At 42.6% G+C, this 25,173-nt stretch overlaps 1 protein-coding gene across 1 annotated transcript; it reads left to right on the plus strand.

The window, feature by feature from the left end:
- The first annotated feature begins 7,997 nt into the window (after positions 1 to 7,997).
- On the plus strand, positions 7,998 to 9,144 carry LOC147429681 (uncharacterized). The gene has a single exon (XM_086495242.1). The coding sequence runs from the start codon at positions 8,225 to 8,227 to the stop codon at positions 8,849 to 8,851; it is 627 nt and encodes a 208-aa protein (XP_086351368.1). The 5' UTR covers positions 7,998 to 8,224; the 3' UTR covers positions 8,852 to 9,144.
- Positions 9,145 to 25,173: the final 16,029 nt, after the last annotated feature.

Consider the following 25,173-nt stretch of genomic DNA (forward strand, 5'->3'; position numbering starts at 1 on the left):
ATGGTGTATGACCGCAGAGATGGTCCTAGGCCATTGAGAGTTGACATACTCGGCCATATCTTCAAAAAGCCCAACACAACATGGTTGTTTTTGTCTCCAAAGTCTATCTTTTTGTAGACAGTAGCTTTAAGATGTAAATCCCAAAACTTGTCCACGTACTTGTGGATAGACTCATAGGGAGATAGCTTCAAGATTCACCATTCCGTGAGAACTTTGCATTTGGCATCGCTTGCAAGAAACTGCTTCATTATGTAAGTTCTTAGGGTTTTCCATGTTTTTGGAGCTTTATTGTCAACCCATAGGCTAACCCATAGGCTAGTCCATCATTGTCTAAAGTACTTTTGAAAGTGTATAGCTACATGTCATAGCTTAGAGGGCTTCGTGAAGCCCTCATTTCCAAAGGCTGCATCAAATTGCTAGATAAACTTTGTCTGTGGCACCAAAGGTGCCATCATAGGTGAGAAAAGAGATGTTCTTTCCTCCCTCTTTGAACTTCTTGAGCTTGTTAGCCCTTTTCCAAGCAGCATAAGATTTTTGATGACCTCTCCTTTTGGGATCTTTGGAAAATGAACCACTACTTTCATTGAAAGAAGAGGAAGATGGAGAGGAGGGTGACCTCTTTCTCTCCTTTTTCTTCTTTTGGTTCCTCTCTTCCCTCTTGGATTTTCGAGGAGAGAGGCTACGCGATGATATTTTTCTCTTTGAAGGAGTTAAAGATCTTTGTGTCCGTTGTCTTCGTGGAGCCACATCTTCCGAAGTGTTTCGAGATTCACTTCTTTCACTTTTGTGTGGATCCTCCTCTTCCCTCATCTTAGAGAGTCCTCTTTTGGTAGTCTCATCAAGAGACTTCCTAGAGGCTCTCTCTTCTTGGGGAGTTTGGAGAATTCCATGGGTGTCAACTTGGGGGAGAACTTCACCTTGTAGAGCGGGGTTGCCCATGGCTTGTTGAAGCCTGGTGACAAGATAATTCACAAGCATAGGGACATCATTAGTAGTACCTTCATGTGCAAAATCAAAGTCATTAATATTCATTCTACTCTCTTTATTATTGTCAGCCCTGCTAACAAAATTTAGGTGTATGCTAACTTATTCTTTGGTAGCTTAAAAACCTCTCATAAGAAAAACTTTTAGGACCTCTCCTCTTAAACAAGAAAAGAGAAACCAATAGCTTATGGCTAATAACATGGATTGTAGCGGATATAAGTAACAATAGTAAGCATTTCCTTAAAAGGATTCTTAATAAACATAATGAGAGTACTTGATTGAAGGTAGCAAAATACACATTATACCTAGTTAGCTTGGCATGAAAAATACTTGCAAAAAACAGAGAGAATTAGAGCAATTGACAATAGTTGAGGACCGGATTTACTTGGAGCCAGTCCCCCCTCCAAAAGCCTTTTGTATTATAGAATCTCCTTGGTAGAGAGACTTGGTATAATACATGCTTTGTGTTCCTTGAGACATTGTTGATGCCATGAAGATGGTAAGCTTCATGCACCAATATCATGCTCGTAACTAACTTGCAAAAACATTGAGTTGTCCCGGGCCTCAATCCCAAGACCTCAAACACCTTCAAAGGTGATGAGAGCTAGCAAGGAGTGAGGAAGATAAAGAGAAGAAGATGTATCTCTACAAGAAAGAAGTAGTCTCCTCATATATAATCACTCTTAGAGCATAGCTTATCATAGTGATAATGAAGATAGAGAGATTGATAAGCATTACTTTGAGCATAACTCTTGGTTGGATTTGCATTTCATAGCCAAGGGGTGTTAGTGTAGGCTCTCCACTTCTCAAGCTTGGAGAAGGAGATGACTTGTGTGCGCAACACACAATGGGGGAGTGTGTGTGTGTGGTTTGTGGAGTATATGAGAGAGAGAGAGAGAGAGAGAGAGAGAGGATCCGTTTTTGCTACTTTACTCTTGCTACAAGCCTATTGGCTCAAGCCTTGGGCTAGCCAATGAATGACCCTAATCATAACAAGCAAGGGGTGTAGCATTTGGACAAGTGTCCTCCTTTCCCCCTTTGAGAGAAAGATCTTAATTATTTTAATTTTAGCATTTGGTCAAGTGTCCTCCTTTCCCCCCTTGAGAGAAAGAAATTAGTTATTTAATTGAATCTAAATTCTCATTGGACCTTCCTATAGGTTATCCAATAGATTCAAGCACATTATGAGGGTAATATTGCTAGGGGCCTGACATGTGGCCTTAATGCCTCTTGAGTCTTGGGCTTGACTTGAGTGTGTGTGTGTGTGTGTGTGTGTGTGTGTGTGTGTGTGTGTTCTCTCTCATGCCCCTACCTTTAGGGCTCATCTTTGACTTGAACACCTCAAGCACCTTGGTCATCAAGCACCTTATTCATTAAGCACGACAAGCACCTTACTTACCTGAAGCACCTCAAGATCAACCCTAGCTTGCCTAAGGTTTAAAGTACCTAATGGTTCTAGGTCTAAGGACTTTTAACACTAACCTTTGGAGGCTTTAACTAAGCTAGCCCTAAGGTCTTTTAAGCTCCATTAGATGCATGTTGCTCTTTGATAGATTATCTCCTTTTGGATCCCTATTGAGATGTAACCATCTCTCCTCTTGGTCCCCTACTGAGATAAGTCTAGAAGCACTTATTGCACATTGCTCTTTGGTAGACCATCTCCTTTTGGACCCCTATTGAGATGGAAACATCTCTCCCTTTGGTCCCCTGCTGAGATACGTACAGAAGCACATAACGATATCATAACTCTTGTTCCCTTTTATCTTCACATATTAAATGATGAGTTTAATATGAGATAATCATTTGGTAAAGTTAGATATTAGATTTTATGACACATATTAATTATACGATATATTTATATCGAATCATAAAAACACTTATACTTTTCGTTGACTAGGAAATTTCCCCATGTACATGCATAGATTGGATCCAAATGGAGCAAAGCAATAGATAATATAATATCTACTAAGGGATAATGTGTGTGTGTGTGTGTGTGTGTTGTCTTTCTTTTTCCCCTAAATATGCTATATTGGTTATAGATAGCTCCCTCTCAAATAAAAATTCTTAGGTTCAAGTCCTGTGAGGGATCTTTGAGGTCTCTTTGTCCTAGTTCCTCTTGACAAACAGGTCTTGAGTGCGAGAGTTGTTTGATGGATCAGTCTGTTGAGATTGTTTCTACAATGCTATAATGAACAAAAAAATCTTCTTCTTCGTCTTCTTCTTATTCCTCTCTCTCTCTCTCTCTCTCTCTCTCTCTCTCTCTCTCTCTCTCTCTCTCTCGGGTTGGCTTTAGATGACAAAAAAGTAAAAGATGCATCAAATTTGTGTGGTAATCCACTATTGGAGGGAAATGTGTTGCCCATTTTTAGATGTACCACTCAAATAGATGACCCTCTTGGGCCCCCCTCCATAGTGCCTATTTTTGCTTGGTTTTTTAATGACAAATAAGATTGTCTTGTTTAGCAAGCACTATGATGCTCCCAAGTCTCAATCAAATATACTGGCATCAGAGGGCCAGCTCACACCAACCTCCGGTTTGCAATCGATTGCAAATATTTTGAAAACATTTCAGTTCTTGTGTACCGTAGTTGGCGGAGAAGTTGGCAACCGATTCACAATTGATTACGCACTCGTTCCACCCATGGGAGGTGGAGTAGAGGTGCAACTCCACAAAATGACAAAAGGCTTGCCAATGGTTTCACTAGGAAAAGGTGCATCTTGCATAGTTTTAAGAGAACATTTCATGAGTCTCTCCTCTCATCTTGTTTCCCACCAAAAGCATTCGCCAAGGGAAGCTTGCAAGGGAACTAGGGAACTTGATTTTGGATTGCAATTAGTTGCAAACTAGGACATGTGAATAGACCCCAAAACATCCCCTTTTTTTCCAAGACACACTACTTGGAGACTCTGCTTAGCACACAAGGATAACCGGACAACCAAATCCCTTGGTATAGGAGCATGTACTAACATGGTGACCCATTTTTGGGTGACTAGCTCTAAGTGTGATAAGAGAAATCGAGGACTGGTTTTCCCAGCTAGCTAGCCAACGAGGCTTCTAACAGGATTTCAACACGAATCACTGCTAGCCCCTTTATGTGCTCTGGTTTGGGGTGAGCGCAGGTGTATTGTGTGAGCGATTGGCTTCATGTGCTCTAGATGAAAGGTTCAATGAAGGCCTTAATCGCATTATTTTGTGTCTCCTAGCACCAGATTTGAGTTGAATTAGGTTTTTAAGTGAAGCTTGGATCCCATCTCAAGGTCTATCTCTTTGTGGATCAGAGTGTTCATGTAGTCTACAAGCTCTCTTTGGAATCGTTCAACTCCTTCGACTTAAACATAAGATTCCTTTCCGAGAAATTTAAGGTGTTTTGTGCTTCATCAAGCATGGTTCTGTCTTGGTTGTCCATCCACCAAGTTGGCTCATTCCTTCTTGAAGATCTTGCTTTTCCAAAGTGAGGGATTATTGTTCTATCCCACATGTCATGTTGGTTAATGTATTTGGTCTAGGGCTCCTTATGGTCTGCAAAGACTGGCTTTCAGGTTTTTTTTGTCAATTCAACTGGTTCACATAGCGTAATGATAGGCACACATGAATGGTATCTCAGTTATGGTTGACATTGCCGCAACAGATAAAGGCATTGAATCATATTCGTTAGAAGCCAAATCCATGCCCATAAGATTTTGTTTGAGGTGATTTCAAGGATCATCTAGTCTCATTTTAATGAGGATGAGTGGAACATAAATAATATCCAAGTGCGTGCAAATTACACCATGTTACTGTGTGGCTCTCTTGGAGAGCCTTGTTGGTTTTCCACAACATCGGTCCCCTCCCCTTCTGATGCCAAAGGTAGAAGCCTTACCGTCGTTAGATACCTCACCCACTTGTCTAGTGTTGTTGAGCCCTACACTGCAGTATCCCCTCTCTGGTCGCCAGCCCCAACCCACAAACCTGCCACCCCAATTTGTTGCCCTAAAAAGCCCTCTGCAGTGTCCTCTTTTTGACCCGTATAGGCGGCAGGTGTTGTCTGGAAGCCATGACTGAATCCACAACAAGCGTACATGATGCAGGGTGAGGTAGGAAATGGACGCGTGGAAGCCTCGTGGAGTCACTCTTAAGATGGCACATGGGATGTCCAAAGGAGCTAGCTTGGTTGGTTGAGTCTTTGACTTCTGTAACCTGGGTCATGGGTTCGAAGACGACCAAACGACCTTGTGCGCTCATAAGGATGTTTGTATCATCTCGCCCATGATATGTGTGATTTGCTACCAAAAAAAAAGATGGCACATGGATGCCCTAAGCTCTCAGCATTTTTCCAAGCTCCACCAGGAAGCAGTAGGGATAAAACAATTTAATGAAAATGGACTTCTAGGAGGTTCTTAAATGAAAGCAAGTTCAAACATCATCATGGGACCAAACCATACTTCAACGAATGCACTCCTTAAGTCGCCGTTCTCTAAGGTCCTTTTAAAGGAGAGGGGGGGGGGGGGGGGGGGGGGGGCTAATAACAATGCAGATACTTAATAAAAGGCAATCAAAGTCTTTCTGAATTCCTTCCTGAGGAGACTTTTGTAAAACTAAAAAAATTGATATGCATGAACGTGTAGATGTGCACAGTGCCACATTCTAAGCACGATAACACTTGAGAGAGTGTTTGCTTTTCTAGGGTTGGTGACTCCTATGGTACTACACCCGGAAGGCACATGTTTGCCATGGGGCTCTTGAAAGACCTGTCTTTTAGTGCCCTTTGCCAGTGGTGGCCCTTAAGCTTGGGCTCTAGATGCTCAAAACAAACCTTTTTTTTTTGCAAAACTCACATTAGTGAGTGTATTATATTAGGAAAACCACAAAAAAATTACATTTTGGTGAGTTTAGAAACGACCCTTTTTTAATAAAGGAAACCTAGTGACAGTGGTCTCCCAATAGACTAAAATTTGAGATTGTGTAAGGACAACAAAAGCTTTAAATGTAGATTGTGTGGATTTCACCGTTTGTTCTTGTTGGGCCTTGATAAAGCAAATGGCCCACAATGTTTGATGATCTTGGGCCCTCCTGAAAGTTTATTCACGACTCACAAGCTCACCAGACGTTTTGGACAAATTCTTCCCACACTGTGACTTACCCAACATCATGAGCTTCGGTGAGGGAGGCACCGCATACCTAGCTAGGTACGATTGGGGGCAGGGGATCGCCGGCCCGTAGGGAGGCCCGGGGGTCCCCTGCCCCCAATCGTACCTAGCTAGGTATGCGGTGCCTCTCGAGCAAAAGCTCATGATGTTGTGCATTGTATGGAAAACATTGTCCGCCGGCCCTTGCCCCCCTCCGGGCCGGCGATCCCTTGCCCCCAATCGTACCTAGCTAGGTATGCGGTGCCTCTCGAGCAGAAGCTCGTGATGTATGGAAAACATTGTCCACCTGCCCTTACCCCCAATCGTACCTAGCTAGGTATGCAATGCCTCTTGAGCAAAAGCACATGATGTTGTGCATTGTATGGAAAACATTGTAACAGATTCCGTTCTCCTACATGAGAAAATTTCTAAATCTTCTTGTGAAGGAGGATCACATTAGCCTAGCTTGACTTGGGTTAAGCTACACCGAGAAATTAGTGGTAACTAGAGTTTGGTTTAGGTCATACTTGTGTGCTCTAGCTTGTGTGGAGGTGCACACAATGGACATGCATAGTTGTAATCGCCCTAGCAAAAGGAGCCACATATGGGTGTGCATAAGTTCAAAGCTTGGATGTTGACCCTTGGGCATGTGTAAAGTGAAGACTGCAGCAAAATTTATAAAGGCATGCTTGGGTCATAAGGCATATGTAAAGGGTACGAGGGGTGTACAAAAAGGGCCAATAAAGGAATCACAAGTGTGAAATGAAAGGGGGCAATAAATGAGCCTTGAGCTTCACTCCTTGTGCATGCCCATGGGCTGGCATGGTGGGAAATGAAGAGGAGGGCATTACCTAGCAAAGAGCTCATTCACACATTGCTATGCGTGGATGGTGGATTATTGTTTTACAATTTTTGTCAAAGTCATAGACCAACACAGAATTCTCCCAAAGATGGGGGTTTACCTAGATAGGAGAATTCTACCTTTTTGTCTCGACTCTCATTTAGGTTGTGCCTGGTTTTTACATTAAAATCCTTCAAAGTTTAGCCGGTTTCCATCAAGGTGACCCTCCAAAAATTGCCCGGAAATTTTCCATCTTTGTCCTTTAAAAATACACTAAAGGCCTATTTTTTGTGAACACTGCCTGGATTGATAGCTCACATGGAGGGAGGGGGTAAACTCTATCCTCTACGATGCATCGCTTTGAAAGAATATGCCCCTCCTCACAGAAGCTTTGAAGGACTCTTTGTCTCGCTCTTTTTCTTGCTTTGCCTTACTCTATTTTTTTGGTAGCAATACGTGCATTCTCACACAGGATGTCCGAAAGCGCCATCCTAATCACTTGGCCACATTTGAACCTAAATGTTGAACCAACCAACCTTTCTTTCTTTGTCTTACTCTATTGATGTCCCTCCTCTTCACACCTAGTTTATTTAACTAACAGTAAGAGGTGAAAAAGCTTTGTAGCTCCTTGGTTTTTAGGATACCTTTTGGTCTTTCCGCCTGCCCTTGGGGTCACGAAGGGTGCATGTTTTCCATAAGGAGGTTTCCTATGTTCTTGAACAGGCCAAGCATAGAATATGAATCTTGCTCCCCTCTATCCACCCTTTCCTCTCTTTTTTCCCCTCTTTGTCTCTTTATTTTTTTCTTTTATTTTATAAAAATAATAACATTCAACCCAAAGGTCATGCGATAGGGTAATTGAGGCCACGAAGGCTCGAGTCTTACCTTTGTCCTAATTGGCACCGTGAGACAAGATGACGAAATCGATGGTGGATCTCTCTCGATGGCTTGGTCCTATGTTTTCGAATTCACCAATGATGCTAAATTGCCATCAATCTCATGTGGCCTTGCAAATCCCAATTGTAAATTTGGCGCCAAAAGGAGTTGGTGGCCACGTGGCGCAGGGGGACTCAGCAGTGCGCTGTGACTTGTCTACGGGGCCCTGAAACTTGGGCGGGAAAAGAAGTGTTCAGGCGACGTAAATATAAACCTTGCGTCTCACGCCATTTCTCGACTTTGGCACTTTTAGCCACCCACTCTCACATCGTCTAATACACAGGCGCTCATTGCTGCTTGACTCTCTGATTCTCTCTCTCTCTCTCTCTCTCTCTCTCTCACACACACACACACACCATGCCTCTGCCCAAGCCCTCCAAGATGATCTCCAAGCGCCTCAAGAAGCCCAGGTTCTCAAACCCTGCCTTCTCCCCTCCCCCTGACCTCTCCAAAACGCCTTGGCGTGCCTCCCCCTCCTGCTGCGAATGGAGAATCCGCGTCGTCTGCACCGACCCAGACGCCACAGACGACTCTTCCTCAGACGAGGCCGAGCCATCGCCATCTACAGCTCGCAAGCGCCTCGTCCATGAGTTTTGCATCCCCTTGCCTTCCCCCTCTCCCCCCACAACTTCGCAGAGATGCAGAATGCGAAACCCCAGCCCTCAGCCGACAAGAAGCTCACGCCATAATTTCGCCAGTACCAAAGCGGAAACGAGTACTCTTCTTCATGCCGCTTCGGCTGTTGCAAACACCTGTCCTCCGTCGCCGCTGAGCTCTTCATCAGTGGGAAGCGCAGACGCAGAGGAGGAGTTTACTCGCTTCCTACGGGAGTTTTTGACTGAGCAAGATGAAGAAAGTCTGTGGGAGTGCGATGGTGGACGATCGCAAATGCATCAAGAGAGCATCAGCTTGGCAGAAATGCTCGATTTGGAGCTGGACGCGGAAGCGCTGTCATGGATCAACTCGATGCAGAGGGTGCCATAGCAAAGCCGAACATGCTGCACGGCATCAAAGAAGCCAATATTAGGCAGAGAAAGCCATAGCTTTGAGCAGAAGAAGCCATAGCCATATTTAGCTTGCTTGAAGCAGAGCAGAACGTTATGTATAATGAGCGTATATAATGTTGTACACTAGCGTAGTGGAATAGAGGAATGCTCTATTTTGGTGGTGGTGGTGGTGGTGGTGACCTACCCAGCTTGCCTTCTTTTGTAAACGCCCAAATAATAGCATATATGTATCTTACCAACAGCTTCCTTTCCAATGCTTTTGGTGCTTCTTTCCTTCGCTTCATTTCTTTCTGGCTCTTTTTCTTTGTACCTCTTGTAACTGCCTTGACTTCCTCGAAAAAGCTCCCTTCATCAATCAAATTTTGAATTCTCTTTTGTTCACGTCTTTAATGCACCTTATTCTCCACATACACTAGATTGAGACCCTCTCGAGTCCATTCACAAGTTTTGGACAGAATCTCACAAAAATTCCCATATTCTGACCTCAATATCATGAGCTTGAGAGGGAGGCACCACATACCTAGCTAGGTACAATTGGGGGTTGAAGATTGCCGAATCAATGTGGGGGCCGGTGGTCCCCTACCCCCCCAATCTTACCTATCTAGGTATGTGGTGCCTCTTGAGCAAAACCTAGTGATGTTATTCATTGTATGAAAAACATTGGAAAAGACTCAGTTTTCTTACACGAGAAAATTAATGTCGTACTTACCTAGGTGTGGTGCATCTCGAGCTGAAGCTCGTGATGTTATTCACTGTAAGAAAAACGTTGGAAAAGACTCGTTTCCTTACATGAGAATTTATAAATCCTCTTGTGATTGTTATTTGTTTGGACTTTGCCCTGGTTGATATATCGGTGTAGGCTATTTGATCTTGACTCTCGGTTGCACTCCCTGTGTCGCATGTTGTAATTTTGTTCTCTTTCTAATACAAATCCTCACTATTATGGTTTTTTTAAAAAGAGACCTTGATTGAAGAAACCATCTACATAGATCAAACTTCAAGCTAACTTTCCTTAATGATTTTGATGCCTTTTATTCAATCTTGCAGATGTGAAAATGATATTCTGAAGGACCATCCCTTCCATAATAATTTGGCCATAGTGTCAACAATGATTTGATCCTTGTCTTTAAGAGACCATGGGGTGAGGCACCATGTTGCAAAAGCCAGCTCCATCTGTCTCATGATGCATCAAAATGAAGAAAGTTAGTATTTCCTCATCTATACCTTTTACTTATTAACATCAGATAAAGAAATTACCCATCTGGCTAATCTTACCATTCAGGATTAAGCATTTAGGGTCTTCTCCCCTAGACTTTCATAAGCACACACACCCCCTATCTTTCTCAAAGTAGACACTAGAGGCCTTAGCTGAACTAAGGACCGCTCGAACTCCACATCTTGCTCATATGTAGCCTAGCAATCGTAGTCGATGCAATTGCTCTAAGCATCGATCGAACCTAAGCAAACCCGGCTTGATGTAGTCCTCCCATGTGAGCTATTTGCTTGTCATCACCGACTTGGACTCTAGTTCTTGCTATGAATGATACTGACAACTCCCTCTGTCTATAATGCCACCCTTGGCCATAATCTCCAACGTATGGTAGAAGGTTTTAAGGTGATCAATAGCAACATTTGATTTCACACCATAGCCAAAAACATTCTTATAATGGTAATGCTCAAAAATGATATCACCATTGAGAAGTTCACTAGAATGGGCTTCTCACTATGGAAGACAAATGTACAATTCCTTATGGTGAGAGGGTTTTTGGAAGATGGTCAACATTCGGCATGGATAGACCAAATTCAATCGACCCTTGCTCTCATTGGTCTTGGCTTGACAAATAATCTCTCTATTATCTCGATCTCACAAAGATAGCTAAAGAAGTACGGTTTTTTGGAGATAGTTCCAAGTTTTTTCGCAATTGAAGCTATTCAATTCCACATTTTATTAAAAAGCATCTAAAGACTATTGAGTCTTTTGTTTCAACGACTTGCTACTCTCAAGGCTTCTCCATTTGATGATGACAAAAAGGCCATCCTTTTTGAACAATCTTGCTGAAGAATACAAGTTCATAGAGATAGTTACTAACTCATGGTAGGCAGAGAAATGCCATATGAGGAGATGATTGCTATTTTCATGGATGAAGACAAGAGAAAGACATTAGATTTTGACTCTTCCATTAAAGCTTTCCTTACCAAGGACAACGGTAAAAGGTGTACGTTTCGCAAGCGGCTTGGTCATATAGTTGACCTATGTTTTAGAAAGCTAGAGAACCAACATGCCCAACTTGTTTTTGCATAGCTCCTATAAGATACGTCAGAGTGCAACCCTATTCTCTTTGCCATAAATCCCAATAGGAGACATAGGAAGAAAGAAATTATGTAAGGCCTATGACATAAATACAAAATCATGTCCATGTTTGATAACGACTCATCAAAGATGAATGATAAAAAAATAAATGTTAAAATAATATAAAAGATTAAATTCTACAAAGTTATGAAGATTTTGTCAAAGCGAGAAGGCTCTCACAAAAAGAAGAGTGTTATTTTAGTCAAATATGTTACCATATACATGTGGTAATGATGTGTGTGAACGCACTTAGGATCGTCGGGGCATTTTTTCCCTCACTTGGAGGTTTTCCTCCCCATGCATTGTATATACGTCCATCATACTAGGGTTATCTATCTTTCCATTGCACACTAAGTAATACACTCTCTGATGTGTGCCTTGAGCTACCTTCTTCTTCTCCAAGCTGTGTGTTTCCTGCAATCCTAATTTCAACAATTGGTATCAGAGCAGGTTGCGTCCTCTTGGGCTTAGTCGCCAGCAGCTTCAGCACACGTCTATTCACTTTCTCCAATCTCAGCGAGCTTTGGCCAACGTTCGTAGGTCGGTAAAAATTTCGAGCAAGCTTGTAGAGTTTAGTCTGCTCAGATTTTTGATTCCAAGTCATTTTGGTCTCCGTTTCCACTACACGCAGTACACATGCTATTTCGTCATTTTGTGCAGAATTTTTGTTAGTGTTGTTTTTTGCAGAACATGTCCCTTACAGTCTTTGTCATAATAACTAATACTTAATTCTCCTAAATGCTTTTCTCATGGTAAACTGATCATTTAATATGGGTAAGTGCCAATGGAGAAAGAGCTAGAACATTGGTTAAGTTGGTAGACCGGCCACAGTAGGGATCCAAAGGAGGGAAAATAGGGATCCAAAAGGGGGGCCATTTGCAAAAGAGCTATGTGCAACAATGGGCTTAACAGACACTAAGATTCAGCCCATTAAGACTTCCAAAATGCTAAGGTTCCAAAATTCAAAGGTTGTGTCCAAATGTCAAAGCTTAAGAAATTTGGATGCTTTGTGTGTGTGTACAAAAGTCTTCACAAGTCCCTACATAGGAGGGGGCGAGCCCAAGAAGTAGGGGATGAGAGAGAAACACCCACACACACTCACAAGCTTCATTTGTACACAAGGGGAAAGAGGGACACATGTCAGCTTCCTAGGCCAGATGTCCACAAGGTGTACTCAAATCCTATTGCATGGCCATGGAGGTGGACCAATGAAAATTAGTTTAGTGTAAATCTAGTTTAATTAATTTAAAAGCACTTAATAAAAGAACCAATAAGAATTAAGCTCTCTTAAAGACTATTGGATAGTCTCCCAAGGGGTCCAATGAGCATTCAGCAGCCCAATGGCTTGCTTGATTCCTATTGGCCAGGAGGCAAAGGGGTCCAATGAGAGTTTAGCTGAATTAATTAATTACCTAAAGCTCTCACAAAACGGGAAATGGGGACACATTTCAGAAGACTATCACTTATACTCTTGAAATCCTATTGGCTAAGCCTGGGGAGGTCCAATGAGGTGCTAGCAAGAGCAAATAGCAAGAGGGGTCAACCAAGAGCGAGAGAGGGGGCTGATTTTTCAAAGGGAATTATCCACACACACTCACACAAGCTCATGTGTAGAGTAAGAAGGCTCTCTCTCTCTTCTCAAGCTTTAATGAAAAGCTTATCACCTACTCCAAGCTTGTGAGAAAGGAGGCTTGCACCAACAACTCTTGCCTTTGTGATGCAAATCCAACCAAGAGCCAAGCTTCAATGCATTCTCATCTCCTCTACCATGCTAATTACTAAGCTAAGCTATGCTAATATGAGTGATTATGTGAGGAGATGTACATCTTTCTCGTAAGACTACTCCTTCTTCCTCTCAATCTACTCTCATACCTTGTTAGCTCTCACCATCTTCGAAGGTGTGTGAGGTCTTGGGTCTGAGACCGTGAGGGAATTGATGTTGTGTTTGATAAGTGTTTTGCTTAGTGCTTGAAGTTTTTATTTTCATTGTACTAGCTAGTATTGAATGAACACAAAGAACTGTATTGTAAAATTTCTCTCTTGATGGGAGAAACCATAATACAAAGCTTTTTGGAGGGGGGACCGGCTCTATGCAAATCCGGTCCTCAAATGTTGTCAATTGCTTAATTTCTTTCTCTTTTGTGCTATCTAACTAGGTGTTATACTTTTTGTTGCTCTCTCCACCCAAGCACTTTTGTTATTCTCATTAGGAATCTATTCTAATGAAATGCTCACTATGGCCATGCTAGTTTCTGCTACATACAAGTTACTAGACCATTAAATGTTACAGTCTTCTATGGTTTGTGGTATATAGTGCGTGTTGTTCCCGCTTTGTTTCTCCCCTTTTTGGGCAGCTTTCACATCAGGTGCAGCATTTACCGTGGCTGACAATAACACAGATGTGTTCATGATGTTTGTTGTTGAGGACAGATTGAATGGGAACAATTACCCTATGTGGGCTTACATGATGGAACATGTTCTTGTGTCAAAGGGCGTCTAGAATATTTTGCAGGGCATTGATGTACGTCCTAGTTCTAAGGATGTAGGCGATGTTGAGGATGTTGTAGGTCTTGCTGCAATGCTGTTAGAGTTGTTTTGCCTACGGTAGAACAAGCTCGTTGGGATGTAAATGATGTGTAGGCTCATGCATTGATTGCGTTGTCTGTGAAGCACACCATTACTCCTCACATTTGTTCAGTGAAATCTGCAAAACACGCTTGGGATATTCTGGTTGGTCTTTATGTAAGCCTTAATGAGGCAAAAACTACATTGTTGTGTAAAGAACTGGAGTCGAAGATTATGCATGAGGAAGATGATATGGACACTTTTCTTGCTAGTGTCAAGGATATTAATGAGCAACTTATTTCTGCAGGTGAAGTCAGTTTAGAGAGTTCCCTTGTGCAGACTGTTCTTGATGCCTTGTCAAACTCTTACCAGAATTTTGCTAGTACTTGGAGACTTATGACCCAAGGAAATCCTGAAGTTGTCAAGTCTGATGCATTGTGCATATTTCTGTTGCAAGAGTCACTTTCTAGAAAAAACAGGACTAGACAGCGTGCATTTGAACATGCTTTTATTGCTGCTCAAAGAAAGGGTGGTAACAGTAATGCAACCACTTCTTATGGTTCTTCTGTGAGTGGAAAATCACATGTTCCTAATGCTTCTGTTGGCAACAATTCGTCTGGAAATTTTGGTGATATAAGGGCAAAAAGAAGATGCGTTGCCATTATTGTAAAGCTAATGATCACTTGATCAATGTCCTAAGTTGAAGGCCAAAGAGGCTAAGAAGAAAGAGGGTGGTTCCACTGCAAATGTTGGCTCCACTATAAATGCAATTGTTGTTGAGTCTTCTGTGAAAGGAGACTTTGATGCTGATGTTGATGCAAAATGGGCTTTTAGTGCAGAGTGTACCTAGAATCCTGTTGCACATGATGCATGCATGTCAGTTGTTGCAGATTCACATGTGTGGTATTTTGACAGTGGTGCTACAAAGCACATTACCTCACATAGTCATTTGTTCACCTCTCTTGAGTTTGTCCCTCATGGGAATTCAGTTACTTGTGACAACAATGCCTCTTATCCGGTTCAAGGAGTTGAAAAGATTGTGCTTACTGCTGCAAATGGCAGTTCTTTCACACATCTAGGATCAAGAAGAATCTTTTGTATGTATCTGCACTTGCTAGACTTGGTCTTGTAGTCAAATTTGTGGATGACAGATGTACACTACATGATCTTAGTTTTAGTAATGAAATTGTTGCATCTGGCATTTTATGCCGTGGGTTGTTTAAGCTCACTTTGTATGACAAGTGTGGGCAAAATTTTGCAAATGCAGTTTTGGATTCTAAGACTATTTCATATGCAAAACTTTGCCATGCATGTTTTGGTCATCTGAATTTTGCCAATTTGTTGCGTTTGCAGAAATCTCATATGGCTTGCTTCTTTGCCACCTCTTGAAGCACCTATCAAGCACGTTTGTGAAGGCTTTGTTTTGGGTAAGATGCAACGTTCTAAGGATGGTTCAGTTAGGGCGACATGCGGATTGCAGCTTGTGCATAGTGATGTTTGTGGGCCCTTGCAAACTCCGTCCTTGGGCAATTACCTTTACTTCTTAAATTTTGTTGATGATTATTCCAGGCTTGCACCAATATACAATGCCTTATACGCCTCAGCAAAATGGTGTTGCTGAGAGGGAAAACTTGTCGCTTACGGAAATGGCACGATGTATGGTCAAAAGTCAAGCTTTGCCGCACTCCTTTTGGCTTGAGGCCATCATGTGTGCCACTTATGTACTAAATAGGTGTCCTACGAAAGCTTTGCAGTCTATTACTCCATATGAAGCATGGCATGATAGAAAGCCTTCTATTGAGTACATGCTGTTTTCGGTTGTTTGGCATATGCTTTGGTGCCACAAACACAACGCAAAAAATTGGATGATAAGGCTGTCAAATTTATTTTTACTGGTCATAGTGTTGAAGAAAAGTTTACAGGATGATTATCCAAAAACAAAGCGTTTTCTAGTTTCACGGAATGTTGTGTTTGTGGAAGATTCTGTGCAGCCCTTGCTGTTATGTACTAGAGACAGTATTGTAAGCTCACATGACATTTATGACACTTTGTTGCCTCTTTTTAGTGATGGAAGTGCGAATGTAAATTCCAAGAGGCAATTGTACAGCCTATGGGGGTTTCTGAAAATGTTACAGATTTGATGTAGATGTACATGATGTACTTGATGAGGAAAGGGTTGAAAATGAGCAGGCTAGAGGTATGCCAAAATGACTGGTGCATACATTGTGTGATAGTAAATTGGATGCACCTTTGTCTAGTCGTACTCGTTCAGGCTCTCACCATGCATCTTATGCATCAGATTGTTATGCTTTGGTTGTGTCTAGCTTACATGATGTTGAGGAACCTCTGTCTTTTGATGAAGCACATAATTCAAAAAATTGGATGGCTGCCATGCAATCAAAATATGATGCACTTATAGAAAATGACACATGGACTTTATGTGATTTGCCTCCTGGCAAAAAGGCCATTGGTACGAAGTGGGTTTACAAGTTGAAACGCAAGCCGGATGGTAGCTCCCACTTGTCGTATGCCTATTGTGCATTGGTAGCTCATTTTGGTTGGGATGTACATCAATTAGACATTGTTACTGCTGCTTTCTTGAATGGTGACATATTTGAGGAAATTTATGTAATGCAGCCTCACGATTTTGTCAAGAAAGGACAAGAGGATAATGTCATAATAATCAATATCTAATTCTCCTATATGATTTTCTCATATTAAACTGATCATTTAATGTGGGGAAGTGCCAGGGGAGAAAAAGCTAGAATATTGGTTAAGTTAGCAGACCGGCCACAGTAGGGATCCAAAGGAGGGAAAATAGGGATCCAAAGGGGGGGCCATCTGCAAAAGAGCCATGTGCAACAATGGGCTAAAAAGACCCTAAGGTTCAGCCCATTAAGACTTCCAAAATGCTAAGGTTCCAAAATTCAAAGGTTGTGTCCAAAGGTCAACCCTAGGGAAAATTGGATGCTTTGTGTGTGCCCTAAAAGTCTTTGCACATCCCTACATGGGAGGGGGCGAGCCCTTCTTCTAGGGGATGAGAGAGAAAGCCACACACACACACACACACACACACACACACACACACACACACACACACACACACACACACAGAGGCTCCCTTTACACAAAGGGAATGAGGGACACATGTCAGCTCCCTAGCCCAGATGCCCACAAGGTGTGCCAATTTCTATTGGATGACCCTTGAAGTGGACCAATGAGAATTAAGCTAGAGTAAATCTAGTTTAATTAATTTAAAAACATTTAATAACAGAAACCAATGAGAATTAAGTCTCTTAGAAGACTATTGGGCAGTCTCCCAAGGGGTCCAATGAGCATTCAGGAGCCCCATGGCTTGCCTGATTCCTATTGGCCAGGAGGCAAAGGGGTCCAATGAGAGTTTAGTTTAATTATTTAATTACCTAAAGCTCTCACAAAAGGGGAAAGGGTGACACATGTCAGAAGGCTATCACTTATGCTGCTTAATTGTGATTGGCTTGACTTGGGGAGGGCCAATGAGGCTGCAGGAAGAGCAAATAGCAAGGGGGCTCGCCCAAGAGAGAGAGGGGACTGATTTTTGCAAGGCATTATCACACACACACTCACACACAGTCTATGTGTGAAGCAACGAAGACTATCTCTTCCCAAGCTTTAATGGAGAGCTCATCACCTACTCCAAGCTTGTGATGTGAATAGAAGCCTACATCAACACTCTCTTGGCATGTGGATGCAAATCCAACCAAGAGCCAAGCTTCAATGCATGCTCATCTCCTCTACCAAGCTAATTACTAAGCTAAGCTAAGCTATGCTATTATGAGTGATTAAGTGAGGAGATGTACATCTTTCTCGTAAGATACTCCTTCTTCCTCTCAATCTACTCTCATACCCTACTAACTCTCACCATCTTCGAAGGTGTGTGAGGTCTTGGGTCTGAGAACGGGGATAATTAAAGTTGTGTTTGTTAAGTGTTTTGGTTAGTGCATGAAGCTTTCATCTTGATTGCACTAGCTAGTCTTGAAGGAACACAAAGAATTGTATTGTACTGTTGGGATTAAAGCCCAAGTGGCCTCTTATGCGGATATGGCCGGCCGCCCGCCTAACTCACTTACCTCTAACTCTTTGTATATACTAACATATTCTTTGTGAATACTAAGGATTTGGGAGATAACCCTTCTAACAGATCTCTGCGTACTGTACTGTGTAAGCTCACTGTGTGTGTGTGTGAGAGAGAGAGTCGACCCACGCTCCGCTCCGCGACTTCAATTGGTATCAGAGCCTTGGTTCAGTGCGGATTTGCGCAATCGCGCGCGCGCGCACTTTTCTGGCAGATTCTGGATCCGGAGTTCGAAAATTCACACTCGGCGTTCCGGGAGCGTTTCCAACAGGTGACCTGGGGTTTTACCCCCCTTTCGAAGCCGTTGATGCCCTCAGAATTTCGTTCTGAGCACTACAGCAGAAGATAGATTTCAGCCGCAAAGAAATCCGTCTTGTGTAGATTGGCAAGCAGGAGGTGGTCGACATCAATATCGACATCGACATACATCACTTATTCGTCTTCAGAGCATCATCTATAGACCAGGTACACATATATATCATCAGATATATATATTGCAGTCTGCATTGCTACTTCTTGTGCTTGCCAGGTTCCAGGGGAGGTGTGGCCATACGACGGCTTGACACCACTGGCATGTATTGCAGATTGATGTACTGTGATTGTGGGTCTGCTAGTTGTGAGTCACGCTAGCAGACAGACCGCCGCAGCGGTCATAGGACAGTGATTGGTCTATTATAGGATGTATGCTAGTTCTGGGCAGTTTGCTGAGCCATCTGAGAGGGTCGTGTGTGAGGTTTTTTGAAGCCAAGCACTGGGGGCTGGGTTACCCAGTGTGAGGTGGATTAGGTTGCTGGAGTTCCCCTCTACACGCATCCTCTTCGGCGACTTTTATCCCTTAGGATGTATGACTTTGTGTAGACACTGGATTGCATCTTATGCGTCAGGCCGTTGAGGCATTGTTCAGAGTTCAGTCTTGAGACAGATACAGGTTCTGTCATCGCCCAGAGAGGAGACAGTGTATGCTTACAGGACAGCATATTACAGGGATTTTTTAGATTTGTCATTGGTCAGCTATTTATGATTGTTTCTTGAGCTATCTTTTGGTTCCCAGAGCTCAGTTTACAGGGGAGACTCTGTCAAAAATTTTCAAAATACTGACAGTTCCTGAGGAGAGGTGTTCAGCTTGTTGATTATAGCTTGTTTATTGTGTACAGAGGCCAGTTTACAGGGGAAACTCTGCCGGATTTTTCTCAGGAGTAAACAGTTTGGCAGATATGGCATCTTCTCACAGTGAGACTCTTTACAACATAAAGAAGCTGGATGGCACAAACTTTCCATTCTGGAAGAAGCAGATTTGGCAGGTTTTGGTGCAGAAAAAACAAGTGAAGCCACTGAAGCTCAAAGGGGAGAGACCAGAATTTATGGCTGAAGATGAGTGGGAAGAGCTTGACGAGTTAGCTTGTTCCACAATCATGCTGACACTGGCAGAAAATGTTTACTTCAACGTAGCAGAAGAGACTACAGCGTATGGCGTATGGCAAAAGCTATGTGGTATGTACGAGAAACAAAGTGCTGCTTCTCAGATTTACTGGCTCAAGAAATTGGTGGATTTGAAGATGAAGGAAGGGACAGCCATGTCAAATCATCTGAATGAATTTCATACAATTTTCAGCCAGTTAACAGCACAGGAGATAGTCTTTCCAGATTCAGTGAAGGCTATGTTTCTCTTAATCACTTTGCCAGACAGTTGGAATACTTTTCGTACAACGTTAAGTAATTCTGTCGCGCCAGAAGGTCTTACAAGTGCCAATGTAGAAGGCAGCTTGCTCACAGAGGAAGTGAACAGGAAGAACATTGACAAAGGCAAAGGCAATAGCGCTTTGGTCGTTCGAGGGAGACAACAGTTTAAAGAGAAGAAGGGTAAGAAGGCACAAAACCGAAGTAAGTCTCGTGATTCGAAGTCAAAGGATGACATAGAATGCTACCATTGTGGCAAGAAGGGTCACATGAAGCGAGACTGTACGAAGTGGAAACAAGAAAAAGGCAAAACAAAGAGTTCTGAGCAAGATGAAAAGAAGAGTTCAGTGAAGATTGAAGAGGTGAATGTCACAGGATCTGGTTCAGACAGTGATTCTGGTATAGCAGCTGGTGACATCTTCCTTACAAGCAATCTTGATTCTGTTTTCTTGACTGCAGAGGATGGACATGCTATGAGTGATTGGATTATCGACTCAGGGGCATCTTTACATGTTTCTCCGCACAAAGAGTGGTTTACATCATATGTGGCTACTAAAGATTATGTCAGACTTGGCAATGAGCAGGTTTGTGACATACTTGGAGTGGGAGATGTGCAGTTGAAGTTTCAGAATGGCTCTTATTTATGGCTCAAGAATGTCAGACATGTTCCAGCAATCCGAAAGAGCTTGATTAGTACAGGGAAGTTGGATGATGCGGGTTATGTGACAGTTTTTGGGAACAGCGCTTGGAAGATCTCCAAAGGTTCGATGACTGTAGCACATGGCAGCAAGTCAGGAACTCTGTACACTTTACATGTTTCAGAGGTTAAAAACCATGTAATTAATCTGATTGAGCAGCCAAGTGTGTCACTGTGGCATCGTAGGTTGGGACATATGTCAAAAAGAGGAATGGAAATACTTTCTCATTATGGTTATTTGCCTGGCTTTTCATTTCAAGATTTCGAGTTTTGTGAGCATTGTGTTTATGGTAAGCAAACACAGGAACCGCACAGATCAAAGAGGAATCGTAGGGACGAACGGTTAGCTCTTGTACACAGTGACCTATGCGGACCAATGCCTAGTTTGTCACTAGGGGGAGCAGCGTACTTTTGTACATTCATAGATGACTATTCTCGCAAAGTATGGGTTTACTTCTTGAAGCACAAGGATGAGGTGCTCAAGGTCTTTAAGACATTCTTGCAGCTGGTGGAGAATCAGAGTGGTCAGAAGCTGAAGTGCTTGAGAACTGACAATGGTGGAGAGTACGTTTCCAAAGCTTTTCAAGACTTTTGTGAAGAAAAAGGGATTAAGCGGGAACTTACTGCACCATATAATCCTTCACAGAATGGGGTTGCAGAACGTATGAATAGGACCATACAAGAGAAGGTCAGAAGCATGTTGTCAAATGCTGATTTGCCTGATGGATTTTGGGCGGAAGCAGTGGCTACAGCAGTCCATTTGATCAATAGGTCTCCTAGTAGGGTTCTGGATAAGAGTGCAGTGGCCGAGATGCTATGGACAGGCAAGGCACCTTCGTATAAGCATCTCAGAGTCTTTGGTTGTGAAGCTTATAGCCATATTCCTAAGGAGTTCAGAAATAAGTTAGAACCAAAGAGCAAGAAGTGTATATTTCTTGGCTACGGAGAATCGGGCGAGATGGGTTACCGGCTTTGGGATCCTGAGTCCAGAAAGCTTATTCGTAGCAATGATGTGCATTTCAATGAAGCCAAGTTTCACGCTAAGCCAGAGAAGACAGAGGAGATCAGAAGAGTTGTCTTCAGGGAAGATGGACCTAGTGCTAGCACATCAAGACAGCATGGTCAGGCTCAGGAACAGCCTATAGTGGCTAGAGAGGCAGAATCAGTTGTGGTGAGACGTTCTGAGCGTGTCTCCAAACCACCTGATCGTTATGTGCCATCTCTAAATTATGTCATGCTCACAGATTGCGGAGAACCATCTTGTTACAAGGACGCATTACAAGTGGTTGACTCAAAAAAATGGCAGTTGGCCATGCAGTCAGAGATGACAGCTCTGCATAAAAACCAGACATGGAAGTTGGTTAAATTACCACAGGGCAAAAAGGCTCTACCTTGTAAATGGGTTTACAGGTATAAGATCACCGCTCATGATAGTCAACCAAAGTACAAAGCAAGGCTTGTTGCCAAGGGCTTTAAGCAAGAACAAGGCATTGACTTTGATGAAGTCTTCTCTCCAGTGGTTAAGATGACTACATTGAGATGCTTTCTTGCATTGGTTGCTATATTGGATTTGGTGTTGCACCAAATGGATGTCAAGACAGCGTTCTTGCATGGTGATTTAGATGTGGAAATTTACATGCAGCAGCCAGAAGGGTTTGTTGAGAAAGGCATGGAACATTTGGTATGCCAGTTGTTAAAGAGTCTTTATGGCTTAAAACAATCACCGAGGGCATGGTACCATAAGTTCCACCAGTTTATGCTTTCTCAAGGCTACAAACGTAGTGACTTCGATCACTGTCTATATACAAAGAAGGCTAAGGATGGCAGTTGGCTGATCCTTATTTTGTATGTGGATGACATGTTGATTGCCAGCAAACACTTGGAAGAAATTTCAGCTTTGAAGTCAAAGATGGCAAAATCGTTTGACATGAAAGACATGGGTGAGGCAAGTCATATACTTGGTATGCGCATTGAGAGAGACAGCTCAAAGAAGTTGATTTGGTTATCTCAAACAGAGTATATTGACAAGGTTTTGCAACGTTTCAATATGGAGAAGGGAAAGGCATTGAGTGTTCCATTGCCACCATATGTGAAACTTAGCAAACAAGATTGTCCTGTGTCTGAGGAAGAAAAGGCTGAAATGGATAAGATTCCATATGCGTCTGCAGTGGGTAGTTTGATGTATGCAATGATTGCTACACGTCCGGATATTGCATTTGCAGTGGGAGTGGTTAGCAGATATATGTCAAATCCCGGCAAGAAACATTGGGAGGCAGTGAAAGGTATCATGAGATACTTAAAACATACAAAGAGTATGCGCATATGCTATGGTAGTCAGGATTTGAGTGTCAGAGGATACACTGACTCAGATTATGCAGGAGACTTGGATAAGAGGAGATCTACATCAGGCTATGTCTTTACATTGGCTGGAGGTGCCATATCATGGCGATCTCGATTACAAGATTGTGTTACGCAGTCTACTACAGAAGCTGAGTATGTTGCAGCAAATGAGGCATGCAAAGAAGCTATTTGGCTTGGTAGATTGGTTGTAGACTTGGGAATCAATGCAGATATGCCAGAGTTATATTGTGATAGTCAAAGTGCTATACAATTGGCAAAGAATCCAGTGTTCCATTCGAAGACTAAGCATATTGATGTGAAGTATCACTTCATTAGGGAAGTACTTGAAGACAAGCAGATACAACTGCTGAAGATCCACACCAAGGACAATCCTGCTGATCTACTCACAAAGGGACTTCCAAGAGAGGGCTTTGTGCATTGTCGTGAGTTATTGGGCATTGGATAGTTGGCAGCCATGTAAATCTTTGTACATTTATGTTCATAGATTTACAGTTACTTAAAGTGCCACCTTGGACTTTAAGTGGGAGGTTGTTGGGATTAAAGCCCAAGTGGCCTCTTATGCGGATATGGCCGGCCGCCCGCCTAACTCACTTACCTCTAACTCTTTGTATATACTAACATATTCTTTGTGAATACTAAGGATTTGGGAGATAACCCTTCTAACAGATCTCTGCGTACTGTACTGTGTAAGCTCACTGTGTGTGTGTGTGAGAGAGAGAGTCGACCCACGCTCCGCTCCGCGACTTCATGTACAATGTCTCTCTTGATGGGAGAAACCATAATACAAAGCCTTTTGGAGGGGGGACTGGCTCCATGCAAATCCGGTCCTCAACTGTTGTCATTAGCTTAATTTCTCTCTCTTTTGAAAGTATTGTCGATGCTATCTAACTAGGTGTTATGCTTTTTGTTGCTCTCTCCACCCAAGCACTCTTGTAATTCTCATTAGGAATCTATTCTAATGAAATGCCCACTATGTTCATGCTAATTTCCGCTACATACAAGTTATTAGGCCATGAAATGTTACAATAAGGTGTGCAAATGTAACAAAGCTTTGTATGGTTGAAGCAATCTCCTCGTGCTTGGTATGAGAAGGCTGACACTCATTTGGTCAAACGACACTTTCGTAACAGTCCAACAGAAAGCACATTGTATGTAAAGTATGAGGGTGATGTACTTCTCTATATGTGGATGATTTGCTGAGATCTGGACCAAATGAGAGACATATTGATGAATTTAAGGCTGATTTGAATGCTACTTTCAAGATGAAAGATTTGGGGCTGTTGCATCATTACTTGGGTATACAGTTTAAGCAGTGTGATGGTGGTATTGCCTTGTGTCAGAAAAGTTACATAGAGACATTGCTATGTAAGTTTGGACTTGAGGATTGCAAACCTATTGCCACTCCCATGGAAACAGGTTTGAAATTGAGTCTTCATGATTCTGGTGATCTTGAAGATATCACTCTTTACCAATGGATGCCTCATTTATGTACGCAACACGAGGCCGGATATTTGGTTCGCAGTCTCACAGGTCATTAGATTTATGCATAGCCCAGGGTCTAAGCATTGGCAGGCTATCAAGAGGATTTTTTGCTACTTGAGTGGCACTCTACACCTTGGCTTATCACTCTTTACCAATGGATGCCTCATTTATGTACGCAACACGAGGCCGGATATTTGGTTTGCAGTCTCACAGGTCATCAAATTTATGCATAGCCCAGGGTCTAAGCATTGGCAGGCTATCAAGAGGATTTTTTGCTACTTGAGTGGCACTCTACACCTTGGCTTAATTTATCCTAAGGGGGATCATTGCAGCCAAACTTACATGCTTTTACGGACTCAGATTGGGCTGGTTATTTTGACACGCGAGTGTCCACAAGTGGTTTCTCTTTCATTCTTGGCAGTTCATGTATATCATAGTTGAGCAAGAAGTAACCTACTATGGCCACTTCTAGTTATGAGGTTGAGTACAGGGCAGTTCATGTATATCATGGTTGAGCAAGAAGCAACCTACTATGGCCACTTCTAGTTGTGAGGCTGAGTACTACGGCCACTTCTAGTTGTGAGGTTGAGTACAAGGTAGTCTTCACAGCTACGGTTGAGTGTGTATGGCTCATACGCCTTATGGTTGATTTGGGTGTTGGACACGACACTGCCAACACTATCTTCACTGACAGTCAGAGTCCATTGGCATTTGTGAGGAGCCTAGTTTTTCATGCTCGCACAAAGAACATTGAGGTGCATTACCACTATGTCAAGGAGAGGCTCTTAGCAGGAGAGATCAACTTGGCTTATGTGCCAACACAAGACAACCTTTCAGATCTTTTCACAAAGGCATTGTCTCGTGAGAAGTTTGAAGCTTTCCGCAGAGCTTTGGGCTTACTCCCCTTTGTGGACTGATCATGTCCTCAGGTCATGGAACTTTCCTTTACTCTATGTGCCAGCTCTCATTCACCGCATCACTTCAGGGGGGATTTGTTACCATATACATGTGGTAGTGACGTGTGTGAACACACTTAGGACCGTCGGGGCATTT

Source organism: Adiantum capillus-veneris, chromosome 22 (assembly GCF_014529385.1).
Source record: "Adiantum capillus-veneris isolate H3 chromosome 22, ASM1452938v2, whole genome shotgun sequence".
Classification (NCBI taxonomy): domain Eukaryota; kingdom Viridiplantae; phylum Streptophyta; class Polypodiopsida; order Polypodiales; family Pteridaceae; genus Adiantum; species Adiantum capillus-veneris.

What these genes read in the sequence shown, in the direction of transcription:
- LOC147429681 (XM_086495242.1), top strand. Translation starts at nt 8,225, where the DNA reads ATGCCTCTGCCCAAGCCCTCCAAGATGATCTCCAAGCGCCTCAAGAAG.